Source organism: Eretmochelys imbricata, chromosome 6 (assembly GCF_965152235.1).
Source record: "Eretmochelys imbricata isolate rEreImb1 chromosome 6, rEreImb1.hap1, whole genome shotgun sequence".
NCBI classification, from domain to species: Eukaryota; Metazoa; Chordata; order Testudines; family Cheloniidae; genus Eretmochelys; species Eretmochelys imbricata.
The window spans coordinates 119,896,821-119,922,805 of record NC_135577.1 but is presented as its reverse complement, the minus strand read 5'-3'; the positions used below and the strand labels follow the sequence as shown (position 1 = coordinate 119,922,805).

Here is a 25,985-nt window from a genome sequence, read left to right as displayed (position 1 = left end):
AGGTGGCCCTCCCTCTCAATGAGGCCATTATGGGACTGGTTAAAGACCTCTGGCAAACTCTCTGTCCTCCCTCCCTCCCACCGCCAAAAGGACTGAAAAGAAGTACTTTGTTCCCACCTAAGGCTGTGAATACTTGTACTCTTATTCCCCTTCAGGATTCCTGGTGGCCTTAGCGGCTGAGAGGGACAGATGGACAACAAGGAGCGACCTCCAAAGCAAAGGACGCAAGGAGACACAACAGAGGTCCAACAGTCCATTCAGGACCTTCCATTTGAAGGCACTTCGGAGGCCACATCAGTTTGTTCAGAGAAGAATGAACAAACAAGCTTCATGGCTTAAAGGATTCTAGAGACACCCTCAAGTCCCTGGGTCTATATGCCCTGGTGCGTTTGAGGACACACTTCGGACGTCAACAACTGGTCCGCTTCTCAGCTCCACTGTCTTGTCAGGACCTGTTTAAGAAGCTAAACTGGTTAAACGCAGACAACCACTCCCATTCACTTCAGCCTTGCTACCAGGCACTCTCGGGAGGCTCCAAGTAGAATTTTTGATGGGGTGCTCAAGGGTGTTATACCAGTTCTTGTACCAGATCCTGCCCCATTTTTGTTTTCGGACCATCTCTCCCACTTCAGCCCAGTGTTGTCCTTCATTACATCAGACAGCTGGGTACTGAGTACAGTGGAGGAAAGTTACTCTCCAATTTATTTCCATCCCTCCTCCCAGCCCCCTTTCCTGTCCCTCTTCAGGGATCCTTCTCATGAGTAGCTTTTGGCCCAGGAGGTACAAGCCCCCCTCCAGGTAGGGGCTGTGGAGGAGGTACCTCAGATCTTGAGAGGGAAAGGGTTTTACTCCAATTATTTCCTAATCCTGAAGGCCAAAGGGGGTCCCAGACCCATACTAGACCTCCATTTCCTCAACAATTACCTCAAGAAACTGAAATTCCACATGGTCTCCCTGGCCTCCATTATTTGCTGCCTGGATCCAGGGGACTGGTACACTGCCCTCGACTTAAAAGACTGTATTTTCACATCTCCATATTTTGGGGCCACAGAAGGTTTCTCAGCAAACCATGAACCAGACCCACTATCAGTTCACTGTCCTCCCCTTTGGCCTGTCAGCAGCCCCTTGTGAGTAGTCACAAAATGCATGACAATAGTGGTGGCCTTCTCCAGAAGGCGAGGGGTGCAAGTCTATCCTTACCTCAATGACTAGCTGACCAAGGGCGGGTCCGAGACCCAGGTGACAGCCAGCATCTACCTGCTCCAAGCTACCTTCCAAACACTGGGCCTGCTGATAGACGAGCAGAAGTCAACCCTCATCCCCATTCATAGGATAGAGTTTATTGGTGCCGTGCTCGATTCCACCTGGGCCAGAGCCTTCCTCCTAGAGGCCTGCTTCCAGACAGTGTCATCCCTGCTATCACAGGTCCAGGTCTGCCACATCATGACAGCCCGTTTCTGCCTCAGACTATTGGGTCATATGGCCATGTGCACATATGTGGTACAGCAAACGAGACTGCGCCTCAGACCTCTTCAAACATGGCTGGCGTACTCACCAAACCAAAACATGGCTGGCGTACTCACCTCAGCATACTTGCCAAACCGTCGTCATTTGAACTCTGTGGTTATGGTTCCTTGTCTCCTTAGATTGGTTGAGGGAACCCCCAATTGGTAGGCTTGGACATTAACTTTGTCATTCCCCCATCTTTAGTATCCCTAATCTCAGATGCATCTGAGATAGATTGGGAGACTCATCTCGAGCACCTCAGGACTCAAGTTCCCAGGAGGAACTCTCCTTTCACATAAATATCAGAGAGCTCAGAGCAATCTGCTTAGCACACCAGGTGTTTTTACCCCAGATTGTAGGCAAGATTGTTCAAGTTCTTACGGATAACACAGCTGCCATGTTTTACATCAACAGGCAAGGAGGGATGTGCTCTCTTCTCCACCCCACCCTCCGTGTCAAGAGGCTATTTATTCACTTCTGGAAATTCTGTGCGAAACACTCGATCCACCTTGAAACTCCTCACCTTCCGGGAGCCCAGAACAATCTGGCAGGTTACCTCAACAGATCTTTCTCCTTTCACCACAAGTGGTCCCTTCACACCAATATAGCCAGGACCATCTTCCAGTGGTGGTGGACTCCGTTTTGCTTGGTTGTAAAATGGTCTACAAGGGAAGTGTCAGCAGTTTTGTTCTCTACATGCGCGCAGCCTGGGCTTGCTCACAGATGCCATCCTGCTTCTTTGGACAACGCACCTGTTCTATGTGTTTCCCTCCCCATTCCTCTCGTGCACAAAGTCCTACTCAAAGTCAAGCAGAACAGAGCGAAGGTTATCCTTATAGTTCCAGCATGCGTGCCAGCACTGGTTTTATACGTTAGTGGACCTGTCAGTAGCTATGCCGATGCCACTCCCTCTCCTCCCAGACCTGATCTCACAAGATCACAGCCAATTGCTTCACCTGAACCTCAAGGCCTCCGCTAACCATGGTTAAACCCAGCTGATTCTGCCAAGTCTTGCTACGTAATAGGAAACTATCTACTGGAGTGACTTACCTTGCCAGTGGAAGCGTTTCTCAATGTAGTTGTGTCTGCTGGAATATCTGCTTCATCTGAGACAGCAGGGCCTAGCTATTTCGTTGATTTTAAGGTACACCTACCGGCCATCTCTGCCTTCTACCCTCCAGTGGATGGTAGGTCGATTGCTGACCCGGGTCCCAAACCAGGATATTTGCAGATCAGCAATCTGGTTGTCAGTGCATACTTTTTCATCCCACTACACCATCACCCAGCAGGCTAGCGGTGATGCTGGGTTTGGTAGAGCAGTGTTGCAATCCGCATGTCCATGAACTCTGAGCCCACTTCCTAAGGTACCGCTTGGGAGTAGACTAACATGGAATGGACATGAGTAACCACTCGAAGCAGAAAAAACAATTACTAACCTTTCTGTAACTGTTCTTCGAGGTGTGTTGCTTATGTCCATTCCATGACACACCTTCCTGCCCCTCTGTTGGAGTTAGCCGGCAAGAAGGAATCGTGAGGATGCAGAGCTGGCCGGACCCCTTTTACTGGTGCATGAGTGCATGGCACCAGAGGGCACCAGAGCTTGCCCAATAGATACCATTGAGGGGAAAATCTCCAGTGACTGTGTACGCGGCACGTACATACCTAACATGGAATGGACCTGAACAGCACATCTTGAAGAACAACAGTTACAGAAAGGTTAGTAACCATTTTTAATACAATTGTTGAAGAGGGCATTTGGCACTGCGGACCCAGTTCCCTTAGCGTTTTAAAGTGCAGAGGAATGATGGTCCAGCAGCTAGGAGGTGGGGTGTTTTTTGGCGGGGGGATAGGGGTGTCATCAGTGGGCAAGGGAATAGGTGGAGTAAGGAAATGTTTGGGCCCTTTGCTAGAAACTGGAAAGTGGACAGGATCTCTGATAACATTGTTCTACCTAAAACTGATTGATTTAAAAAGAAACATCTGGACAAACTTGTAACTTTACACTAGAATTGCTTTTAAGCAGGCCCAGTTTTAAGCCTAAACTATTTGATTATGTTCCTCTTACTGCAGTTATAAAAGGTGACCATGCAAAAGGGCTACCAGAGAAGCTTTTATCGGAAAGCCAAAGTCAAAATGAAGTGCTGCCATCTTGGAAAGTAAAGTCTGGGGTCCGCTAGCCTTTCAGAAATGGGAGTGCTCCGTTGACAGGTTGCATACTGCTGACCACTGCTTGAGTGGTGTCCAGCCATTCCTGCTAGAGGAGTGGCCACAAGGCCTTTGAAGGGAGGAGGAAAATATAAGGGGAAGCTCACCCCCTGAAATGACCAGCTTGGCCTTGAAGATTCTAGGATAATTGTAAAGTACATCCTTTTCCTTGAAAACAGGAGGATTATTTCACATTGTGATGAGAAACCATTGGTCAAGAACGAAATTCCTCAAGACTCACGAAGTACAAAATACAGTGTGTTTTTAACTGATGCGCTAGGTTAATGGGGGAAGATCAATAGCAGCAGCTACGGAAAGGGGACTTGTTTGGGCAGAGTATGAAGCAGAGCACTGGCAACATGGCAAATGCAAAGAGTATAAAGCCATGGTTTAGAGAACACATGGCTTTTTAACCTTATTCAAAAATAATAGTGCATGTTTTTCTTAACCTTAGAGTTTAGTCTGCTCTCAGTAAAAACAAGATACATGAAAAACCGTGCACCAGAATAAGCAAACCTCTTTTTCCTGGTTTCTGCATATAAGATTTACAGATACTTAAAATAAACCTATGAAAAACAGACACAGTGTGCTGGAATTTGCTAACTAGTCGGAGCAATTATCTACAGGTTCCAAAACCCAACTGAGCTTGACTTTTGGAAATAGACTTGGCAAGCTCTTCTTCCTGGTGCTGTTGTAAAGGTGTACATGAAAAGATACTGACCTCTGCCAGAAACCCCAGGAATCCCGTTCAGAGATGAACTTGGGTAATGGTCATGAAGGAATTAAAATAACACAGATGTGGATTAATGTGAAAAAGTAGGCAAAACACTTATTTCTCATTGTGTGGTTTCAGTGTGGCAGAGCCTTTTTAAAATGTTCTGGTGTACCACAGTAATTAAAGGGGTTAAGAACATTAAGTTAACATTACCTAACAAGAAAATAAATGCCTCAGTTGAAAGCCAACAATGTATCCTGTTTGTTTTATTGGACAAACAAGAATTAATGCAAGTTGCCATGGTAAAATTAGGTTTAAAACCTTTTCAGCAGTAATGATTTTTGTGCTGCTTCAGAGATCACATACTAGTTGATTGTGAAGGCCATAATTTCTGTAGAATCAGACTTCTTTATAAGACTGACACTCCCATTTAAAGGTGATCTGGAAAGGGGAAAACAACGGACTGTCCTCCCATTCTTCCCTTCCCTCCCCCATGTCTGAGGAAGGTCTGAAAAGCTTTTCAATAAAAGGTGTGTTTGGGGGTATTACCCCACCTTGCTTGGGTTTTTTTTACTGTAAAAATTCAGATCTTTTTCTTGGAAGACTCTATGGAAGACTGGAGAACTATTAAGGCTCTACCAAGAGAAAAACATGCTGCAAGTAAAACTTGATTGATTGAGATGAGAGATGATTTTTATTAAGACTATGTAAAACTCACTGGTATTATGGGTGATGGGGGTGTTTTTAACTCAGGAGAAAAGCTGTCAGATATCCTCCAGTAAAATCAGGGAACATAAGACTTTTTTGTTCCTAATGTTTTAAAGGGCAAGCAAAAAAAAAAAAAAAATCTGTCCTTTATAAAACAAAACCAGGAACTCTCTTAGGCTTTCTTTCATATGTCATAAAGAAGCTAAAAATGGCACAAACTTCCAGTCCCCTGCCCACCCCGCCACCCCCATTTGTAGGTTACCATTGATGTTGAAGGGGAGTTTCTTTGTACTATGTAATGTCCATGTTGTTGAGAGCTTGTCTTCAGCACCATGAAGCCTTCCCTGCACTCGTCAATATAAAGCACTGGTACGTACCTGGATTTGGCAATAAAAGACAAACTCACTCTGTTAACTTAGCATCTTACTAACAATAACTCAGTTAGAAATATCGCTCACGTGGGTGCATTATAGTTATTAGGTGTGAGAAATACAGTTTTCAGACTGTAATTAATCATTATTTAATAACATTCTTTACACATTTATGGCATCAATGGGTATGACCGTTTTATTACATTTTACCTAAAAAGGCTGACCTGTTTTATGTACTCTTTATGGAAACAGTGCAGTCATAAATTAAAAGATGCAACTCTTTTGGATATTTTACTGGTGGTCCTGTATTTTCCTGCCAGAAGTGCAGCTGTTTTGGGTTTCTCAGGATAACATATAAAAAGGCTGTGTGCGCATTGCAAGTTTATGCTTGAATTGCCAAGCCAGAGGTGGAATGACTCAACCTTCCCGGGTGCAACTTGTTTTGATTCATCACATCTTGGTACAGCTAGTTTAATTTTAGTGGCTTTCATTACAACTGTGGAAAACCAATTCTCATGTATGGTACTGTATCTGGCTTTTAAAGGTTGAGGCAGCCACTCTCCTGGTGGTGATAAGCTGTAACCCTGGGGATTTGATGTGCTTAATTGGGTTCTGTGGACCAGATCGTCAGCTGGTATAAATGGGTATAGCTGCACCAAAGTAATTTACACCAGGTGAGGATCTGGCCCTACATCTTTATTATGCCAGGGCAGGGATTATGAGTTTATGGCACTAAATGAAACATTCAAGCCCCATTTAGCTCCATTCTTCTTCGTACAACACTGCCACTTTACTGGTAGTTCTAAGTGGGCAAAATAACCTGAGTGTTTGCTCTCTGCAGCCCTTTTTTTGGGAGCCCAAGAGCTCAAGGACACACAACGAGCGTAGCTTCTTCCAGCTTCAGGTCACTGGTTCAAATTTGGTCTGGATATTTCCAGCCCTGGTGAAATGAGTTGCTGGTTTCTGTCCACTTGCTAATAGGGATTCTGAGGACACCTGTCTGATGCAATTTCCTATCTGTAAAATGGGGAATATGCTTAGTTCACAGGGGTGCTGTAAGGATTCATTCACTAATGGGTCTGGTTTTGCAATCGCCTTGCACCAGTGTAACTTCATGGATTCAGTGGAGTTGCTTCAGATAGACATTCTGGGAGCAGAACGCAGTCTACTGGCGTCACCAAACCCACCAGCAGTCTACTGGCAGTCTAGCATTAACTGGACACAGAACTCCTCAAAGACCCCTTCACAGCAATGCAGGGAAGCTTGTATTGCCATTGTCCCTCTGGGCTTGTCCTGTGAGTTACTAGGGGACTTCAGACGCAGGTGGTTCCATAGACTTCTATAGAGTCTGATATCTTTCACGTTCTTGACTAAGTGCTTGAATTTACTCACCACAAATAGCTAGATTTTCAAGAGCGGTGACAAAAGCAACTGGGGGAAAAATGCATAGATACTAACTGCACCCAGAAAACCTGAAATTTGTGAGCACACCTGGGGATGCATTTTCACACATACTAGGCTGTATTATATACCTGTATTTCCCAACTGGTGTGCCATCAGGCCTGAACCAGGTGTGCTGCTAATTTTTTTGAAAAACTACACTAGAACCAAAAACCCTTCCTTTGTACTTTAATTAGTGTTGAAGGTGGATTGCAGTTTGTACTTTTGCTCTCCAGGACCAGGCCCCGTGTGAATATTATGCATCCGTCACATTCCACTCCCCAAAGTAAGGTTAAGATAGCAAATTTGAGTCATAGAATATCAGGGTTGGGAGGGATCTCAGGAGGTCATCTAGTCCAACCCCCTGCTCAGAGTCCTGTGGAGTGGGAGAAGCGAAGAAGAAAGGAATGGGGGGAAAGCTGCCTTCTGATTGGCTGTCTGCCTCACTACCCTGCCTGCTCCGGGGCAGAGCAACCAATCAGAACTCAGTCTCCCTCTTCTCCCCCGCTCCTGCAGCCACCAGCTGGGGGTTGGGGGAGGGGAAAGAGCCTCTTGGAGCCACCCCTCCCCAGCTTGGAAGGGGAGCAGGGACTCTGCTACAGCCCCCCAAGGTTGGGAGGGGAGAAGAACCCCAAGCAGAAGTGAGGTGTGGGGGATGGGTGTGAGGTGGTGGGGGGGTACAGCTGGTGCGGGTGGGGGGCAGAATTGGGGGGAGGTGTGGGCTGGACTGGAGGGTAGGGACAGAACTGATTTGGAGACTGGGGAACAGGATTGATTTGGAGGTTGGGGGCAGAATTCATTGCTGGGCTTGGGATGGGCAGATGTGGGGGGTAAGAAATTCTGCTGCAGGGGCCAAAATCCTCCTACCCAATACATTTGGAAGCCTTGTTTGGGATTGGGTCATGAATATTCATGAGTTCATTTGGAGACCATGTGGTGTGCCTCAAAATAATGGAAGGTACGTCAAGGTGTGTCGCGGCACACAAAGGGTTGGGAACCACTGTTATACGCGCATGGGCAGGTTCTTCCAGGTGCGTGGCCTCTGAAACGTGCCCGAGGTCTTGGAACCCTTGTTTTCTGAACTTTACAAGCCATTATGTTGTATTATTTAATCAGTAAAACTTTTAGAAATCTAGTTTTTGAGACTATACAAAATATATTTATATGTGGTCTGACTCTTTAATAATCTGTGCTTTAAGTATGTTAGAAATCATTCAGGATACTTCGCTTATTGAACAATTACGGGAGAAGCTAAGTTTATTTGATCACTGTAGTTTCTAATGGTCTTAGTTAGATTTTGAGTGATATTTTTACCATCACTGGAAAAGTTTTCAGTGGTGAGAACTTAAAAACTACTTGGGGTTCCCACAGTATATGTGATATTTGGTTTTGGCCTAAAACCATGTTTCTCTTTGTTTCAGATATCTAAACCATGTCCGAGCTACCTCTCCACAGGATCTTGCTGGGGGCTACACTTCCTCCCTTGCTTGTCACCGAGCCCTACAGGATGCTTTCAGTGGCCTTTTCTGGCATCCCAGCTAGCCTGCATACACCGCCCTGTGAGCAGTGGATTCTGGAGTGGAGCAAGGAGCAAGTCAAGCAAACCTTCAGTGAAACTGCTGCCATCTGCACTATCGTTAACCTGCTGTCACCTTTTTCATATATATATAAAATACTGAAGCACAGCTGGCTTTACTAAAGGTTTTTGTTTTGTTTTTTTTAAGTCTGCACAAGAGCTTTGTAAAGTGGTGGATACATTTTTGCAGAAGGGGAACTCTAGTCATGTGGTACTTTGCTGAGAGGGGCTGAAGCAATAAGCCACATCTAATGGAAGATGTGAATAATTCAGCTATGGATGTTTGAGGTTTAAAAAAGAGACTTGTAAATTTTTTAAAATAAAACCAGACTTTTTATTAAATTTTGTGGTTTTACTCTTATTGCAGGGTTTTATTTGCACAAGCATTTAAATGCCATTTTGATTATAACATTGAGTCAATATTCAAACCTATGTTTTTTTTCCCCATAAAACTATTTTCTCCAGCCTAGACGAGTGGGTTTGTTTCGTAATGCCTGTGGGGGGAGACAAGAAAACGTGGAGCTGTGCTGACATCACTCCTATATTAGACATACTTGATGTCACTCCTCATGCTACCTTTGTCCAGAAAGTGGCAGTAAAGTCCCTGGCTAAGAATCCTTCACCTGTGTTCCTGGAGAATAAGCTTAAGTGGAGCATCATTACTAGCTCAAGTGGTTCTAACTGGAGAAGGCTAAAGGAGGCCAAATGATATAGAAAAGAATGCAACAAACCTTTGCTTCATCATTTTGTGTGTGTCATTTCCCCCCCACCCCCCTTCCAAGGCAATGCAGCTCCTTTATTAAACAGAGCAAGTTTTCTGTGACAGTTTAGAACAGTGGTCCCCAGGGAGCACGGCATGGCCTGGGCCAGCCCCCAAAGGGGACAGGGAAAGAATGCCACCCAGGTCTGCTCTGCCCTGGCCCGTGGGGGGTGAGGAAGGGCACAGCACCTTCCATTACAGGTAACAGGGAGGGGGGCCATGAGAGGAAAGTTTGGGCACAAATGTTTTGTGTGTGTGAGGGGGAAGGAGTAGGAAAGGCTAATGCCCTTCAAAGCCTCGGTTGTCTGTATGCATTATAGAATTTAAAGTAACAGATTAAAATGGAGACTGGGGATGAGAACAAAGGCACAGAGTGAGGAATATTAGCCTCTGCCAACAGATGGCAGAAGCTAGACAGCAAGCTTAACTAGCAGCAGAGGTTAGCCAGGTCTTTAGTTTGAGGCTGTTAGCCTGGTTGGGGAGAAGTGACATGGACCGGTGTTTGAAGCGGAGCATAGGAGGTGAAAGCAGTTTTGACTGGGGAATAGAACCAGAGCTTCTAGTAGAGGGAGAGATGAAATAAAGTTTTCAGCTTTATCTTAAAAAGCTGTTAAAAACCAGCTGGTCAGCTTTTTCGAGAGGGAGAGAACAGGGGGGTTGGTATCGCAGGAAAGTGATAGCCTTGCTCCAGGTGGTGTATAAGCATGAAGCAACAGTTAACATTAAACAGGAGCTTCTGCAGTGGTGGTAGAAATCAGGCAGCTGGGCAAGTTCCATACTTTTGCACCGTATTCTAGATTGGCTGCACTGTGTACAAGGTGAATGTGTACTTGTTTGAATTCACACAGGATCACAGAGAAGCTCTTGCTTTGGTTTCCCAGGTAATTCTTTCCACTTGTTGAGTTGTAACGCTTTAGCCGTCTGGTTGTAAATGTGAATGCAGTCATGCTAAGAACGTGCAAATGATTAGATACTTAACTGGCTATTTTTATGTCCAGTTTCCAAATATGGGTACAGTAGCAGTAATTGGAGGTGCAGTTTTGTACTCAGTATTCAGAAAATCTAGCCTTGGATGTGCCTAAATTCAAGTACTTCATTTATATGCAAATATTTATTGTGAACAAAATGAGGCGACAACTTAAACATGAACTGGAAAGATAAGAGCAATGCTCAAATAAGTGCTAAAGATCCTAAAGCGTACTGGGTCACTTAAAGTATACAGTGTAAATAAGAGGGATTAAATGACTTGCCCAAGATGACCTAGCAAGTGAACTTAAGTCTCTGGGGTACAGTGGCTGGAATTTGAAGCTAGACAAATCTAAACTGGAACTAAGGCATACCTTTAACGGAGAATAATTAACCACTGGAATAATTCACCAAGGGTTGTGATAGATTCTCCATCACTGGCAATTTTTAAATCTTGATTGAGAAATTGATTTTTTTTTTTTTTTTTAAAATATGCTCTAGCTTCAAAAGGAATTATTTTGGAGGTGTTCTATGGCCTGTTACACAGGAGGTCAATGAATCCCAGTTCAGTTCCCTAGCCACAACCTTGCACTGAAGCAAAACTAAATTACTTGTGTTTGGTACTAATGGCCACTTAGTAGGTAGCAGAGTCTTTCAAGCTTCAGTAAGTACAGAGTTCTCTAACACCTAGCGAAATCAATTTGGTGGTAATGCCATTTATCATTACAGTGGCACAGGTACGTGTGTTTACTTGTACCTTAGGTCAAAATTTCAAAAAGCTGTCTTGCTGACACACAAGCTGTTCATGTGTTCATGCACTCTCCAGTCACAGAAATCCAGTACACATAAGCACCAAACCGGTCTGCATGTGAAAGAGCCCAGTTCTGCTTGCACAAATACAGATGGCCTTCCCTAACGTACGTACAATTCTCCTTAGAAAAGTTCTACAAAAACAGAATGGGCCATGTTGTCCCATCTAAAACATTTACAGTAAAAGTGTTGCCATAAACTGCAAATGCCCAAAATAAAGCTACACCTGGAAACGTTCACAATCTTTGTGCTATCACACCCTCCCTGGCCATTTCCCCACCCCCAAGGACAACATACGTATGACAGAACTAACACACAACGTGAGAAAATAAAAAGTTTAATATTCTTTGCAATAAAAGAAACGATCCTGTCTAGTTACTGATCCTGTTTTTTTAAAAATGGACAGGAGTAAGGTGCTCACAATCCCTCCCCCCCCCGACTTTCATGCATTATGACTATTTTCTTGGTGTATGTGGGTAAATCCATTCTGCTTTCAGTGACTTGAGGGTAGATTTTCCACCTAGCTCTCTTGCACAAAATAACCAAAATTGTATTAACTAGTCTTTTAAATTAGTCAATTTTTATTCTGGAAAGTCTTCATTTGGGCGCAGACGTTTAGAGGCTGGTTCCGCAGGACTCTCTGGAACAAGTTCAGAAAACAGTACGTTAACATTTAATACATTTCTACACTAAAACTAAAACGTCTCTATGCAGGACTTGTGGCACTTCAATTAACGGCAAAGAGTCCAGTGTCAAAGCTGTCAGAGGAGAAGGGCGTAAAAATTAATCGGCAGGGAGGGTGGAAGATAAGCATGTGATGAATGCCATTAACCTTACTAGGACTAAAGCCTGACTCTACTGAACTCAATAGGAGTTTCTACGTGAACTTCAAGTTTTCCAATTTATAGAACCTGATCCTGCCAATTTAGAGGCTCTGATTCTACAACTGACTTTACACAGGCACAGGGGTCTGCCTGTGTGTTCCTTAGTGCAGGAGGGGATCTAAATTAGGACTAACAAATTGGAATTACACCACTAAATGAGACTAGAATCAGCCCCATAGCTCAGAGAGAATTCTAGTTTTAAATCCATCAAATGCAGTCTTTTTTTCTCAAGTATAATTTGAGGCAAAGCATACAGTTGAAAAACCCTAAAGTTTCTAGCATCAGACTTTAATTTACCTTCATGAGTACACTGCTTCTTGAACAGCACTTCAGCTGGGATCTGGAAACTGATGCACATCATTTCCTTATTTGGTGCAACATTTCTCACCAGATGAGTAGAACAGCGTCCCTCTAAAGAAGTTCCCAAAAAAGCTTCAGCCCGTTCTTGAACATCTTTGGCAGGATTATCCTGTTTTGAGAAGCTGTAACAGTGCACTGTGGGAAGGAGGTCAGTGCTGCATGGCTTTCCGTCTAAGAAATGTTTGAAAACATCTAGAAATTCAATAGCCAAAGCTGGCAAATTCATGACTATGTGCAGAGTGTTTTTCCTTTCTTTTGTCAGAAGTGACAGTTCCTTGGTTAGCTCTTCTTTAACTGGTCCCAGAAGAAAATCCCTACCATCCATATTGAATTTTTTTATTTTTTTGTCCACTTTGTTTAATTTACAGTTGTGTACAAGCCATTTGTAGGATTCAGGGTTGAGATCATTTGCAAATACGCTGCACTTTCTCTTTGCTGCTGGGATGGCAAAAGGCCCAACCCCGGCAAAGACATCAAATAGAACATCACCTGGCTTTAAAAGTTCAATGATACGGCCATGTTCTGTGCTTAGACGGGAATTCCAATAGACTTTAGAAAAGTCAAATTCATAGGTGATGTAGTTTTCTCTAGTCTGAAAAAAGTCCAAGACATTTGTTTAAACCAACTGTATTTAGGTTCCAGACATATGTATGTTTAAACAGTAATCAATTTATTAAATATTTTACTAAAATGTAATGGGAACATTGATGTTCATGCCACTGATAGGCATCTTCAATGCCAACTGGCTTTCCCAGCCCAGCTCTTTCTATAAAAGGGCCATTAAATGGTCCTCTGTAGCCAAATAAGGGATATTTCAGTCAGTCAATCCAGGTAGCTGGCATATGTAAATCACCAGGTGGGGAAAAAAGCAACAACTTAAAATAACTATTTTACACTCTCATGCAAGAACTCTTATAGTAGAGAAACATAGCTCAAATATGCTTAATTATGAGCTAATGCCACCTGGTTGTCTTGAATGAAATCAGACTGTTGATCTGATTTAAATGCTTTCTATCTGTATATTTTGCCAGCGCTACACATCCAAACTATTCAATTATGTTTCAGAGGGAAGAGGAAACACATTTAAAAGTTAACAAAACAAAAAAACTTATTTTAAAAAAGCAATTGCCGAATTAGAAATTGTTGCCTTAACTCCTGTCTAAGCCTCAACAGTCCAGTTAAATAAATAGTACAGTACTTTCTATGTTGTGATACAGCATGGCCAGAAGGCAGCAGGAGAGTGATATAGGAGAGATATGGAAGTCCCAGGATGAGGAGAAGCCTTATTCCCTGTAGAGGGAAGAAAGATTTCTATAGATTAATTAAAAGCACCTGAAGCTATCACCTGATAAAAACCCCCTGCGCTTCAATCAGCCAGGGGAAGGAGTTGGAGTAGAGGAGGGTTTGGAGTTGGAGCAGAGAGCAGTTTGAAGGAGTTGGAGTAGAGGAGAGTTTGGAGAAGTGCCATGGCTGGCTAGAAGACCAAGACCCTAGGTAAAGAGACACCCAGCTTGTGCAGAGAGAGAGGGCAGGAAGCCCCACAAGCCGAAGAGCAGGAGAGGGAAGTAGCTCAGGGGAAGGAACCACTATCCCTCAGGCCCCTGGGTTGGGACCTGGAGTAGAGGGCGGGCCCAGATCTCTCCCTCTCCACTACCCTTCTCTGGGTTACTAGTGGGACAGTAAATACCCTAGTTCAGGGGCAGGAAACTGCACCCTGAACCCCTGCCAAGAAGAGGAAGCGCGGGACGCACCATAATCATACCGGCAATTTGCCACACGTGGTGTTAGCAGTGGGATCTCCATGCTGGGGACTTAAACCAAGGTTAACCAAAACCATCCCGTCCCCAAGATGGATGACCTGGTCAAGGCTCTAATACAAGCCACTGCGGCCCAGTAGGAGGCTACCCGAATCCAAGCAACCGCACAACAGGAGGTGACTCGGGTGCAGCAGGAGACTAATCGGCTGCTGATGAATCAGTCTGCCCAGGACCGAGCTCTGCTACAGGAGTTGGCAAACCAGATGAAGGCCCTTATGGAGCAAAACCACAACTGCAACGGAACCTGGACTATACAGGCCAGGCACTGCCTATAGACAGGCACGGGAGGATGATATAGAGGCGTACCTCCTGGCATTTGAGAGAACAGCCCTGCAGGAGGCCTGGCCACAAGATCAGTGGTCTGGTATCCTCACCCCGTTCCTGTGTGGAGAGGCCCAGAAGGTCTACTACGATATGGCTGCAGAGACTGCGGAGGATTACCCCCAGCTGAAGGCAGAGATCCTGGCCAGATCCTGAGTAACCACGGCATTGCGAGCCCAGAGCTTTCATGAATGGCAGTACACAGAGGACAAGACACCCCAACTGTAATTGTTTGACCTGATCCACCTGACCCGAAAATGGCTGCGCCCTGAGGCCCTTAGCTCTGAAAAAATGGAGTTCCTGGTACTGGACCAATATATGAGGGGGCCACCACCAGGCCTTCGGGTTTGGGTTGGCCAGAATGACCCCTCTACCTACGATGAGTTGGTCTCCCTTGTGGCAATACAGCTGGCAGCCCGTGAACTGTTCCAGACCCCGGCAAACCAGGAAGACAGCCCCAAACCCAAGGCCCCGGATTGTCGAGAACTACAGAAGAACCATAACTGGGAGGAAAGACCAAATGCCCAAGGCCATATTATGTGATCAAATGTGATCTGTTGTACTCAATAGTGCAAATTTGAGGGGAAGAAGTAGAGCAGCTCTTTGTCCCACAGAAACACATAAGGGCAGTACTAGAGTTAGCTCACAGTCATTTATTTGGGGGACATCTAGGAGTAGACAAGATACTTGATAGAGTCCTAAGAAAATTTTATTGGCCAGGAATACGTGCAGAGGTCCAACACTATTGTACCTCCTGCCTGGAATGCCAATTGCATAGCCTCCGACCTCACTTGCAGGCCCCATTATTACCTTTGCCTATTATTGAAGTCCCTTTCAAAAGGATAGCCATGGACCTAGTGGGCCTGCTGGAAAGATCAGCATGGGGCCACCAAAATGTATTAGTCATCCTTGACTACGCCACACGGAATCCAGAAGCCATTCCTTTAAGAAACCCCATATCCAAGGCAATAGCAAAAGAACTACTTCAGGTTTTTGCCAGAGTGGGCATCCCTAAGGAGATCTTGACTGACCAACGAACCTCTTTCATGTCGAAATTGATGAAGGACTTATGTACCCTGCTCCGCATCCATGCCATATGGACCTCAGTCTACCATCCACAAACAGACGGACTGGTAGAGCCGTTTAACTGCACTCTTAAAGGTATGATCCGGAAGGTGGTAGCACAGGACAGAAAAGACTGGGATACCCTTCTACCATACCTAATGTTTGCAATACGGGAAGTCCCCCAGGTGTCCACCGGTTTCTCTCCCTTTGAGCTACTATACAGACTCCACCCACGCGAAATACTAGATAGCGCCAAGGAGGACTGGGAAGAACAACCCAACCCAGGAAAGGATGTCATTGAGCACGTGACACAGATGAGAGAGTGAATAGCTCAAGTAATCCCTATAGTACGAGAACATTTGGAAAAAAGCACAAGAGACCCAGTAGACATATTATAACCGCCGGGCGAAAGTACGGAAATTTCAGCTGGGAGAACGGGTGATGGTGCTAGTGCTGACAGCGGAAAGCAAACTCCTGGCCAGCTGGCATGGGCCATATGAGATAGTGGAAGCCATTGGGGTAGTGGACTATAAGGTCAGACAACCAGACCGCCGAAGACCAGAGCAGATCTACCACATAAACTTACTGAAGCCCTGGCGTGACTGAGACTCTGATCGTTCAGAGAGCTCCACCTCAGACGGACGACGTACAGGAGTAGGTAAGGATATCCCCCGAGTTAGCCCCAGAACAACGAATAGAGGTCATTGATATGATCCAACGGAACCAAGATGTGTTCTGTACACATCCGGGCCGTACAACACTGGTCCAACATCATATAGTCACCAAGCCCGGAATAAGGGTGACCATAAGACCATACCGGATACCGGAAGCTAAGAGAGAGGAAATTAGGACAGAAGAGATGACGTTGGAACTTGGGGTTATTGAAGAATCCCACAGACAGTGGTCCAGCCCTATCATCCTAGTACCCAAGCCTGACAGCACCCTGAGATTTTGCAATGACTTCCGGAAGTTGAATGAAGTATCCCAATTCGATGCCTATCCGATACCACATGTCGATGAGCTAGTTGATCAGTTAGGCAAGCCCCGACATCTAACCACTCTGGACCTGACCAAAGGATATTGGCAAATTCCCCTGGCCCAGAACGCCAAGGAGAAGACAGCTCTCTCTACACCTAATGGCCTGTTCCAATACACTGTCCTCCCTTTCGGACTCCATGGGACCCCTGCAACATTCCAACGACTTATGGATAAATTGCTGCGACCCCATGCTGCCACCTATTTAGAAGATATAGTCATCCATAGCCCTGACTGCGAAACGCATCTAGGGAAAGTAGAAGCGGTACTAGATGCCCTGTGGAAGGCCAGCCTCACTGCCAACCCTCTCAAGTGCGTGTAGGACTAACTGAGGGGAGATACCTCGGGTATGTAGGCTTGGTAAAACCCCAATGGAACAAAGTGGAGGTGATACAAGATTGGCCTTGGCCAGTCCGTAAAAAGCAGGTCAGAGCATTTCTCGGGTTAGTAGGGTACTATCTGAGATTCATCCTTCATTTCGCCACAAAAGCAGGGCCATTGACGGACCTGATAAAGGCTCGGGGCCCTGAGATAGTAAAATGGTCTGATGCAGCAGAGCAGAAGGAGCATTCACAGATTTAAGGACAGCCCTTTGCTGCCATACAGTACTCAAAGCCCCAGCCTTCAAGAAAAAATTTGCCCTACAAACAGATGCCTCGGAAGTAGAGCTAGGAGCTGCCCTTTCGCAGATGGTAGGGGAGGAGGAACACCCGATCCTGTACCTCAGCCGGAAGCTCCTCCCCAGGGAACAAAAGTACACTGTTGTTGAAAAGGAATGTCTGGCGATAAAATGGGCCATGGAAACTCTCTGCTATTACCTACTGTGGTGGCGATTTACCCTGGTGACAGACCACGCCCCGCTCCAGTGGATGCACAGAAACCAGAAGAATGCAAGAGTGACTAGATGGTTCCTATCTTTGCAACCCTTTCATTCCCGAGTACAGCATAGGGCCGGAAGCCAACACGACAACGCAGATTGCTTGTCATGAAAGCATTGCCGCTCGTCCCAAGTAGCCAAACCCCATGGTGTTGAGCGGGGGGGAGGATGATATGTGACACAGCATGGCCAGAAGGCAGCAGGAGAGTGATATAGGAGAGAGATGTAAGTCCCAGGATGAGGAGAAGCCTTATTCCCTGTAGAGGGAAGAAAGGTTTCTATAGATTAATTAAAAGCACCTGAAGCCAATTAAGAGCACCTGAAGCTAGTCACCTGATAAAAACCCCTGCTTCAAACAGCCAGGGAAGGAGTTGGAGCAGAGTGGTTTGGAGTTGGAGCAGAGAGCAGTTTGAAGGAGTTGGAGCAGTGCCGTGGCGGGCTAGAAGACCAAGACCCTAGGTAAAGAGACACGTGGCTTGTGCAGAGGGAGAGGGCAGGAAGCCCCACAAGCTGAAGAGGGAAGTAGCCCAGGGGAAGGAACCACTATCCTTAGGGCCCCTGAGCTGGGACCCGGAGTAGAGGGTGGGCCCAGGTCCCTCCCTCTCCACTACGCTTCTCTGGGTTACTAGTGGGACAGTAAATACCCTAGTTCAGGGGTAGGAAACTGTGCCCTGAACCCCCTGGGGGGCCAAGAAGAGAAAGCACGGGACCCATCATAATCGTACCGGCAATTTGCCACAATGTATAGACAAATTGTACTTTTCACCCAAAGGTCATAAAACATCTACCAAAGTGTTACAGAAGGGGAAATTGAGGCACAGAATCTCTTGCCTAGGTCAGAGTTAGTCAGTGGTAGACACAGGAACAGAATCTAAGTCCCAGTCCTGTGCTCCAGCCACTACACTACGCAAAGTGAATCCAAAGCACTTACCTTATTTTCTTGCGCCAAATGCATTTAACAATGTAAAAATACTTTTTTTTTTTTTTTTGGAAGGGGAAGGGAACCTACATTCTACATTAGTAACTTTTAGGGCTGTTAAGTGATTTAAAAAATTAATCGCGATTAAGCAATAGAAAACCATTTATTTAAATATACTGATTTCAGTTACACCGCAGAATACAAAGTGTACAGTGCTCACTTTATATTTTTTGATTAAATATTTGCACTGCAAAAAACTAGTATTTTTCAACTTACCTAATACAAGTACTGTAGTGCAATCTCTTTACCATGAAAGTTGAACTTACAAATGTAGAATTATGTACATCAATAACTGCATTCAAAAATAACACAATGTAGAGCCTACAATTTTAGAGCCTACAAGTCTAGTCAGTCCTATTTCTTGTTCAACCAATTGCTCAGACAAACAAGTCTGTTTACATTTGCAGGAGATAATGCTGCCTGCTTCTTGTTCACAATGTCCCCAGAAAGTGAGAACAGGTGTTCGCATGGCACTGTTGCAGCCGGCATCACACGATATTTACATGCCAGATGCGCTGAAGATTTATATGTCCCTTCATGCTTCATCCACTATTCCAGAGGACATGTGTTCATGCTGATGATAGGTTCTGCTCGATAACAAACCAAACCAGTACGGACCAACGCATGTTCATGTTCATAATCTGAGTCAGCTGCCACCAACAGAAGGTTGATTTTCTTTTATGGTGGTTCAGATTATGTAGTTTCTCCATCAGAGTATTGCTCTTTTAAGACTTCTGAAAATCTGCTCCACATCTTATCCCTCTCACATTTTGGAAGGCATTTCTGATTCTTAAAACTTGGATCGAGTGCTGTAGATATCTTTAGAAATCTCACATTAGTACCTTCTTTGCGTTTTGTCAAATCTGCAGTGAAAGCGTTCTTAAAATGAACGTGTGCTGAGTCATCATCCAAGACTGCTATAACACAAAATATATGGCAGAATGTGGGTAAAACAGAGCTGGAGACGCACTATTCTCCCCGAAGAAGTTCAGTCACAAATATAATTTAATGTTTTTTTTAACGAGCATCATCAGCATGGAAGCATGTCCTCTAGAATGGTAGCTGAAGCATGAAGGAGCATACAAATATAAGCATATCTGGCACATAAATACCTTGCGATGCCGGCTACAAAAGTGCCATGTGAATGCCTGTTCTCACTTTCTGTGACACGGTAAACAAAAAGTGGGCAGCATTATCTCCTGTAAATGTAAACAAACTTGTTTGTCTTAGTGATTGGCTGAACAAGAACAGGACTGACTAGACTTGTAGGCTCTAAGCTTCTACATTGTTTTGTTTTTGAGTGCAGTTACGTAACAAAAAAAATCTACATTTTTAAATTGCACATTCAGGATAAGGAGATTGCACTAGAGTACTTGTATGAGGTGAACTGAAAAATACTTTATCATTTTTACAGTGCCAGTATTTGTAATAAATAAAGTGAGCAGTCTACACTTTGCATTTTGTGTTGCAATTGAAATCATATTTGAAAATGTAGAAAAACATGCAAAAACATTTAATAAATTTCAACTGGTATACTCTTTAACAGTGCGATTAAAACTGATTAATCACTATTGATTTAATCACATAAGTTAACTGCAATTAATCTGTTTCAAAGTAGCAGCTGTGTTAGTCTGTATCTGCAAAAAGAAAAGGAGTACTTGTGGCACCTTAGAGACTAAAATTTATTTGAGCATAAGCTTTCGTGGGCTACAGCCCACTTCATCGGATGCATAGAATGGAACATATAGTAAGAAGATATAATATATATATATATATATATACACACATACAGAAAACATGAAAAAGTGGAGTAAAGAGGCTAATTAGTATCAGCAGGAAAAAAAAAACTTTTGTAGTGATAATCAAGATGGTCCATTTAGACAGTTGACAATAAGGTGTGAGGATACTTAACATGGGGAAATAGATTCAATATGTGTAATGACCCAGCCACTCCCAGTCTCTATTCAAACCCAAGTTAATGGTATCTAGTTTGCATATTAATTCAAGCTCAGCAGTTTCTCATTAGAGTCTGTTTTTGAAGCTTTTCTGTTGCAAAATTGCCACCTTTAAGTCTGTTACTGAGTGGCCAGAGAGGTTGAAGTGTTCTCCTACCGGTTTTTGAATGTTATAATTCCTGATGTCAGATTTGTGTCCATTTATTCTTTTGCGTAGAGACTGTCCGGTTTGGCCAACGTACATGGCAGAGAGGCATTGCTGGCACATATCACATTGGTAGATGTGCAGGTGAATGAGCCCCCGATGGCATGGCTAATGTGATTAGGTCCTATGATGGTGTCACTTGAATAAATGTGGGTTTTTTTCTCCTGCTGATAATAGCTCATCTTAATTAATTAGCCTCTTACTCCACTTTTTCGTGTTCTGTTTATGTGTGTGTGTGTATATATATATATGTATGTATAAATAAAATCTTCTTACTATATGTTCCATTCTATGCATCCGATGAAGTGCGCTGTAGCCCATGAAAACTTATGCTCAAATAAATGTTAGTCTATAAGGTGCTACAAGTACTCCTGTTCTTTTTGCAATTAATTAATAGCCTTAACTTTGTAAGAGTCCATTACTTTACCTGACTTTGAATATAGTTTATCTGATTCTTAATAAAAGCTAGGCTATACAAGTTCAAAGAATGCTTAGCAATATCCTTATAAAGATCTTGTAAACATAGCTAGCTGTGATTTCATTCATGGTAGACTGGGGCACACAAAACACATACAGGACTGCTAAGCACTGAGATACTGGGCCAAGGGTGGGGTTGGGACAACATTTAAGTTTTACAGTATCTTTCCATCACATCTACTCTTCCACTTCAACTGCATTGTGTGTGTCTGATGAGGTATGCCAGGAGAAAATAGGAAAAATTGTACCTTTGTTATCATATTGGCCTCTCCTGCTAGCACTTCCATTTGAAAATTTCGATAAGTGTTGTCAATAATATTGATTTTATTTACTGTACAGGTGATTCCTGGATTCTTGTCAATTATAACCTGACCTGCAAGAAAGGAATAAAAATATTCCACTACTAAGTGTTGCTAAATCTTTAAATCCTGTAGGATATATAAGACAGCAATTCTGAGTTGTATTTTAAAAAAGCAAACTGCCTATAGAATGACTTACATGTGAAATCATTCAGCGTGCTATAAATTATTCCCACTTGTGTCACAGGGAACTCCTACTGCAAATATTTTACACTGAAAAAAGAGGGTTAGATTCCCAGTGAAGGCTCTTGTGCTTCAGGGAGAGAATACTGTCTACTGCAGAGATTCCCAACCTGTAATATGTCAACTTGATGTTCCATCCAGTCACTTCACCATTTAAGGTGATGGTAGGTGAACCAATGAAGTTTAGGAGCTGCTGCTGGTCACTGGTCTGGAACTCAAGAGACCTAGTTCTGCTACTGACCTGCCATGTGACCTTGGGCAAGTCACTTCACCTCTAGTGTTCTAGGGCATTCCAGCACTACCGTAATACACATAATAAATTATTATCTAGAGGACCGATTCAACTTCCGTATCAACGTGATTCTACTGGTACCCAGATCAGCTAGTAACATAAGTTTAAAGGGTGAACTAGAGCAGTAAACTTTCGCTGCTGTATCAATAAAATGTTAGTTTTGATCTTGGTCTCCCCTGCCATAAAGGGGTTGAGTTTAATGGGCCTAACCTGAAATTTGTTAGATGCAAAGGGCCTGACCCAATGCCCAGTGAGGTCAATAGGCTACTGTTAACTTCAAGTTCGCTAAAAGGCCTGATCCAGTGCCTTTAACTCAAGCATTCACTTTTAATAAAAGACTGTTTAAGGTAAGAAATTTTTAAAACGAGGGGTTCCAATAAGTTTCCCTGTGCAAAATAATAATCTCTAGCTCAGGCACTTATTAAAATGACTTATCCAATTATACACTTCTCCCAAAGCTATTTGTTGAGTATGAAGGTTGTACATACCAATCAGATGTTTGTAGGGTAGCTGATGATCTCTAAGATTCAAGTGAGCTATATGGCCAATCCTACTAAATCCAGAGGTGACATCTTGACCTTCAGGAAGCACCGCTCGTAAGATTTCCTCAGTCTTGAAATTGTCATAAGTTAGTTCCAAGTTATACTTGGACACATGAGGGTCAATATTAAACTGCTTTAATACTTCTTGTTCAGATTCTCCCAGTGAATATTCTGCTGATATTTTATGAGGATCCAACAAAACAAGTCTATTGTCTTCATCTTTTGGATCATCAATCACTCGCTTCAGACCTGGGCGCTGCAGTGTTGTATGTTTGAGGGATTTTAACAATTTGTTTATTACTTCTTTTTTCACTTTTAGAACTGGAACAACAATTGTCCTTTTGAAAGCTGCTCTATCAAGTGTTGTCATTCCACGTACTTCAGGATGAGGTGAATACAGTTCAAGATCAGCTTTATTTTCTAGAATTTCAGGCATTGTAAAGAAACTGTTTCTCTGAACTACCCAAAAAAATCCAGGTACTCTCTCAAAATACTGTATCAGCAGTATCCAAACTTCTGGAAATGATGTATTTGATGCAGCTGTTCTAAAAAGCTTAGTTTTCAGTAGCCTAGCAGAGTATCCATATAATCTCCATAAAATCCTAGAAGGGAAATTATTCCTTTTATAGATATTATGCAATCACTCCATTAAAAAAAAACAACACTGCAAGTCATATGGATTTGCAATCTCACAAAATAAAGTTTGTTTGTATCAACTAATTCACAGCAGTTTTGTATAGTTCATAGAGAATTAGACGACAAATTTCTATCCTTGTACATGGCCAAAAAACACAACTCAACCAATTTTATGTAATGGTGGATGATCACCTCATATCCATACCCAAAGGTAAAGTTTACTTATGATTGATGAGCCTGATGATACTCCCATTAAGACAAATGTGTTTAGATCTGTTTGCTGTCTCTGATAAACCTGATCAGAGAACACTGGTAGCAATACTGCAGTTGCTGGTGGGTGGAACTACTCTGCAGGGACTTAGCACATTTGTGGGAGGGTAACCTGAACTGGAACAGGAATCTTTGTCTTTTGAGTGTTTCCCCTAAGGGCTGTTGCTTTCTGCCCCACTCTACCTCCCCATTCAATATATACAAAATGAGGCTATTATTGGTTTTACAAGAAAAAGTACAGCTATCCTCTGACACTAGTTCTATGTACGTTTTTCATATTGCATTCATCACTTGTAGTATCTGAATGCTGTGTCTCATTGTGTAAGTCTTCCCATGATGGCAGTCAGTTGTTTGGATGTAAGTCTTATTTGTATTGCTCTTAAGTCAAACAGCTGATTTTTTTTTGGTGGTGGTGGTAAAAAGCCATCCACCTCCCTGTTCAACCTCATATCCTGTCCTGCCCTCATGCAGTTGCTACCACCTTTCCTTTGCGTTTTTATCCTTTTCCTTCTCCTGTGCGTCTTTTACCTGTCTTTATTTTTTTGCCCCCCTTTTCACTCACCAACGGCTCCTCAGTGTTCAGGCTGGACACTTATTGGTGAGTGTATGTGTTCTCAGAGCTTAAGTTGAGTATTGTGCAAAAAATATAGAAGCCTAGACCAGTGGGCTTTGGTGCTTTTGCCTCGGGCCAAGATACATCAACTGCTAGCATGGCCAGCTGTACAAAGGGTTACCATAGGGTGGTGGAAGTAGAGGACTTTCCACGTGTCACCCACAACCACAGAAACAGACCTGGGGTCATACAAGTTTCCTTGTTTCACTCCTCGCTTTGCCTCATTCCACTAGACTGCCCCTTTGTAGGAAACCTGACTTAAGTAATGCTCCTGGAAAGCATACTGAGGGTGGCTTACGCTTTCTAGTTACTCAGTTAATGTGGCTACCGTTCATCATTGGACGAGTTCAGAATTTCAGAGTGTCTGGATGCTGTTTCCACTGGGAATTTTATTGGGCAACATTATTTTAGGATGACTTACCTTCTTAAGTTTTTCTATAAAGACTGTCTTTCCTCTCTAATGGAGTCCTGAATACAATCACTCATGTTTTCTTTAGTCCCCTTCATATTGCACGTAATTCACTCCTAAAAGGCTTGCCTTGAAATTAATCTAAAAGCGGCAAGAGTTGACAAATGTGGTTTTGTGTTTGTCTTCCTTCTATACCAAGGAACAATTAGTAATTCCTTAGCTCCACAATCTGCACTTGTTGCCACTATGAAAATGGATTCAGTTCAAGGTTCTTCTGATGGTACACTAAGGCCTTTATTTTGCTAGGTTCAAAGTAACTGAAGAATTTTCTGTTGCTAGTCTCCCTCCAAAACAATTGATGTCAGATGGACTGTTCTGTCGTGAGGTTGCACTTGAACTGGGTCAGAAGCAGGTTGGTCTTGCTTCAAAGATGCAATCTACAGAATTCATTCCCTGATTATGTTTTAGGGCATGTCTACATGACAGCTACTGTAGTTCTGACACTTCCTACAATAATGTAAGGTGGTTTTCTTTTGATGTAGTTAATCCATCCCTCCAAGAGGCAGTAGTCAGGTCAACAGAACAATTTTTCCAGTGCCCTACCTCTGTCTGCACTGGCAGTTAGGTCAAACCTACCTACAGCCCTCAGGGTATATACATTTTCTATATCTCTGAGCCCCAGGAGCTAGGTGAATTTAATTTTTAAGTCGACTGTGCCTTAGTCTCTCTTCAACATTCAGGGTATCGGACTACATTAGCCTTCCCTTTTTGAATTTGTTTGACCCAGTTTTGTTTGAGTGGCAGGTTTTCCAGACCAGTAGGTCCAGTTTTTTTTTTAGGGGAGCAAGATCAGATCAACTTGGGCCCAAAAGACCAACCAATGAATGGATCCCTGAACTTGATTCAAATGGAAACTTTTGTAAACAACTAAACATTCCCTTCTGTGTTTGCAGTAGAGGCTGCAGCCTTGTTCTTGTGCCTATGAACCTAAGCTGGGAGCTAAGACCAGAAAGAGAAGAACCGTCCTGGTGCACTTTCAGTGTCCCGGCGCAGAGGGGAGTGAACCAACCCCTTGCACAATGAAAAGCAAAGGAGATCTTCCGTGCGGTAACTCTCCAGGTGGCGACCAGCAGCGGCGAGGCAGCTGGTCTATAAAGACCATGAATTGCTACCCCGGCGTCTCTCTGCAGCCGGGCCCCGGCCAGAACGTGTGAGCCCCTGCTCGGGCTCGCTCCTCAGCCAGGGGGACAGGAGCGCCTCCTGGAAAAGCTGCGCCGGGCCGCGGCTGAGCTCGGCTCCGATCCCCTCCCCCGCCGGAGCTCGGCTCCAGCCCCCGGCGCGGCTGGCCGGCTTCACAGCACGGCAGCAAGAGGCGGCCGAGCCGCAGCCTCCTGCTCCGAGTGGGGGTGTCTGGGGCCGGCGCAGGGTCAGACCCTTCCCCCTCAGATACCCTGGGCCGGGCCGGGCCGGGCCCGGCCCTTCCCACTCCAGGTGTCGGCCCACAGGGTCCCGTATCCCCCTCACGAACCGGCTCCCCGGCCGGCGGCGAGCCTTGCCCGCCCCTCATCTCACCTCATGCCGGGCTCCAGCAGCGCGCGTGCTCACGCCTCGGCGCTCTCCTCAGGCGCATTAAGACGTAATCAGCCGGA

The 25,985-nt window shown here is 44.1% G+C and overlaps 2 protein-coding genes across 2 annotated transcripts in view; one reads left to right on the top strand and one right to left on the bottom strand.

Annotated features, from left to right (window-relative positions):
- The window catches only part of MNAT1 (MNAT1 component of CDK activating kinase), a 183,301-nt gene extending 174,444 nt beyond the window's left edge, over nt 1-8,857 (top strand). Inside the window, exon 8 of the mRNA XM_077819526.1 lies at nt 8,367-8,857. Coding sequence (XP_077675652.1) covers nt 8,367-8,487 — 121 coding nt within the window. The 3' untranslated portion in view covers nt 8,488-8,857. The remainder of the gene's footprint in view (nt 1-8,366) is intronic.
- A 2,521-nt stretch (nt 8,858-11,378) lies between these two features.
- On the bottom strand, nt 11,379-25,977 carry TRMT5 (tRNA methyltransferase 5). The gene is made up of 5 exons (XM_077819525.1): nt 25,909-25,977; nt 22,355-23,010; nt 21,281-21,405; nt 12,239-12,893; nt 11,379-11,697 (listed from the first exon to the last, which is right to left on the bottom strand). The coding sequence occupies exons 1-5, from the start codon at nt 25,911-25,913 to the stop codon at nt 11,639-11,641; spliced, it is 1,500 nt and encodes a 499-aa protein (XP_077675651.1). The 5' UTR covers nt 25,914-25,977; the 3' UTR covers nt 11,379-11,638.
- Nucleotides 25,978-25,985: the final 8 nt, after the last annotated feature.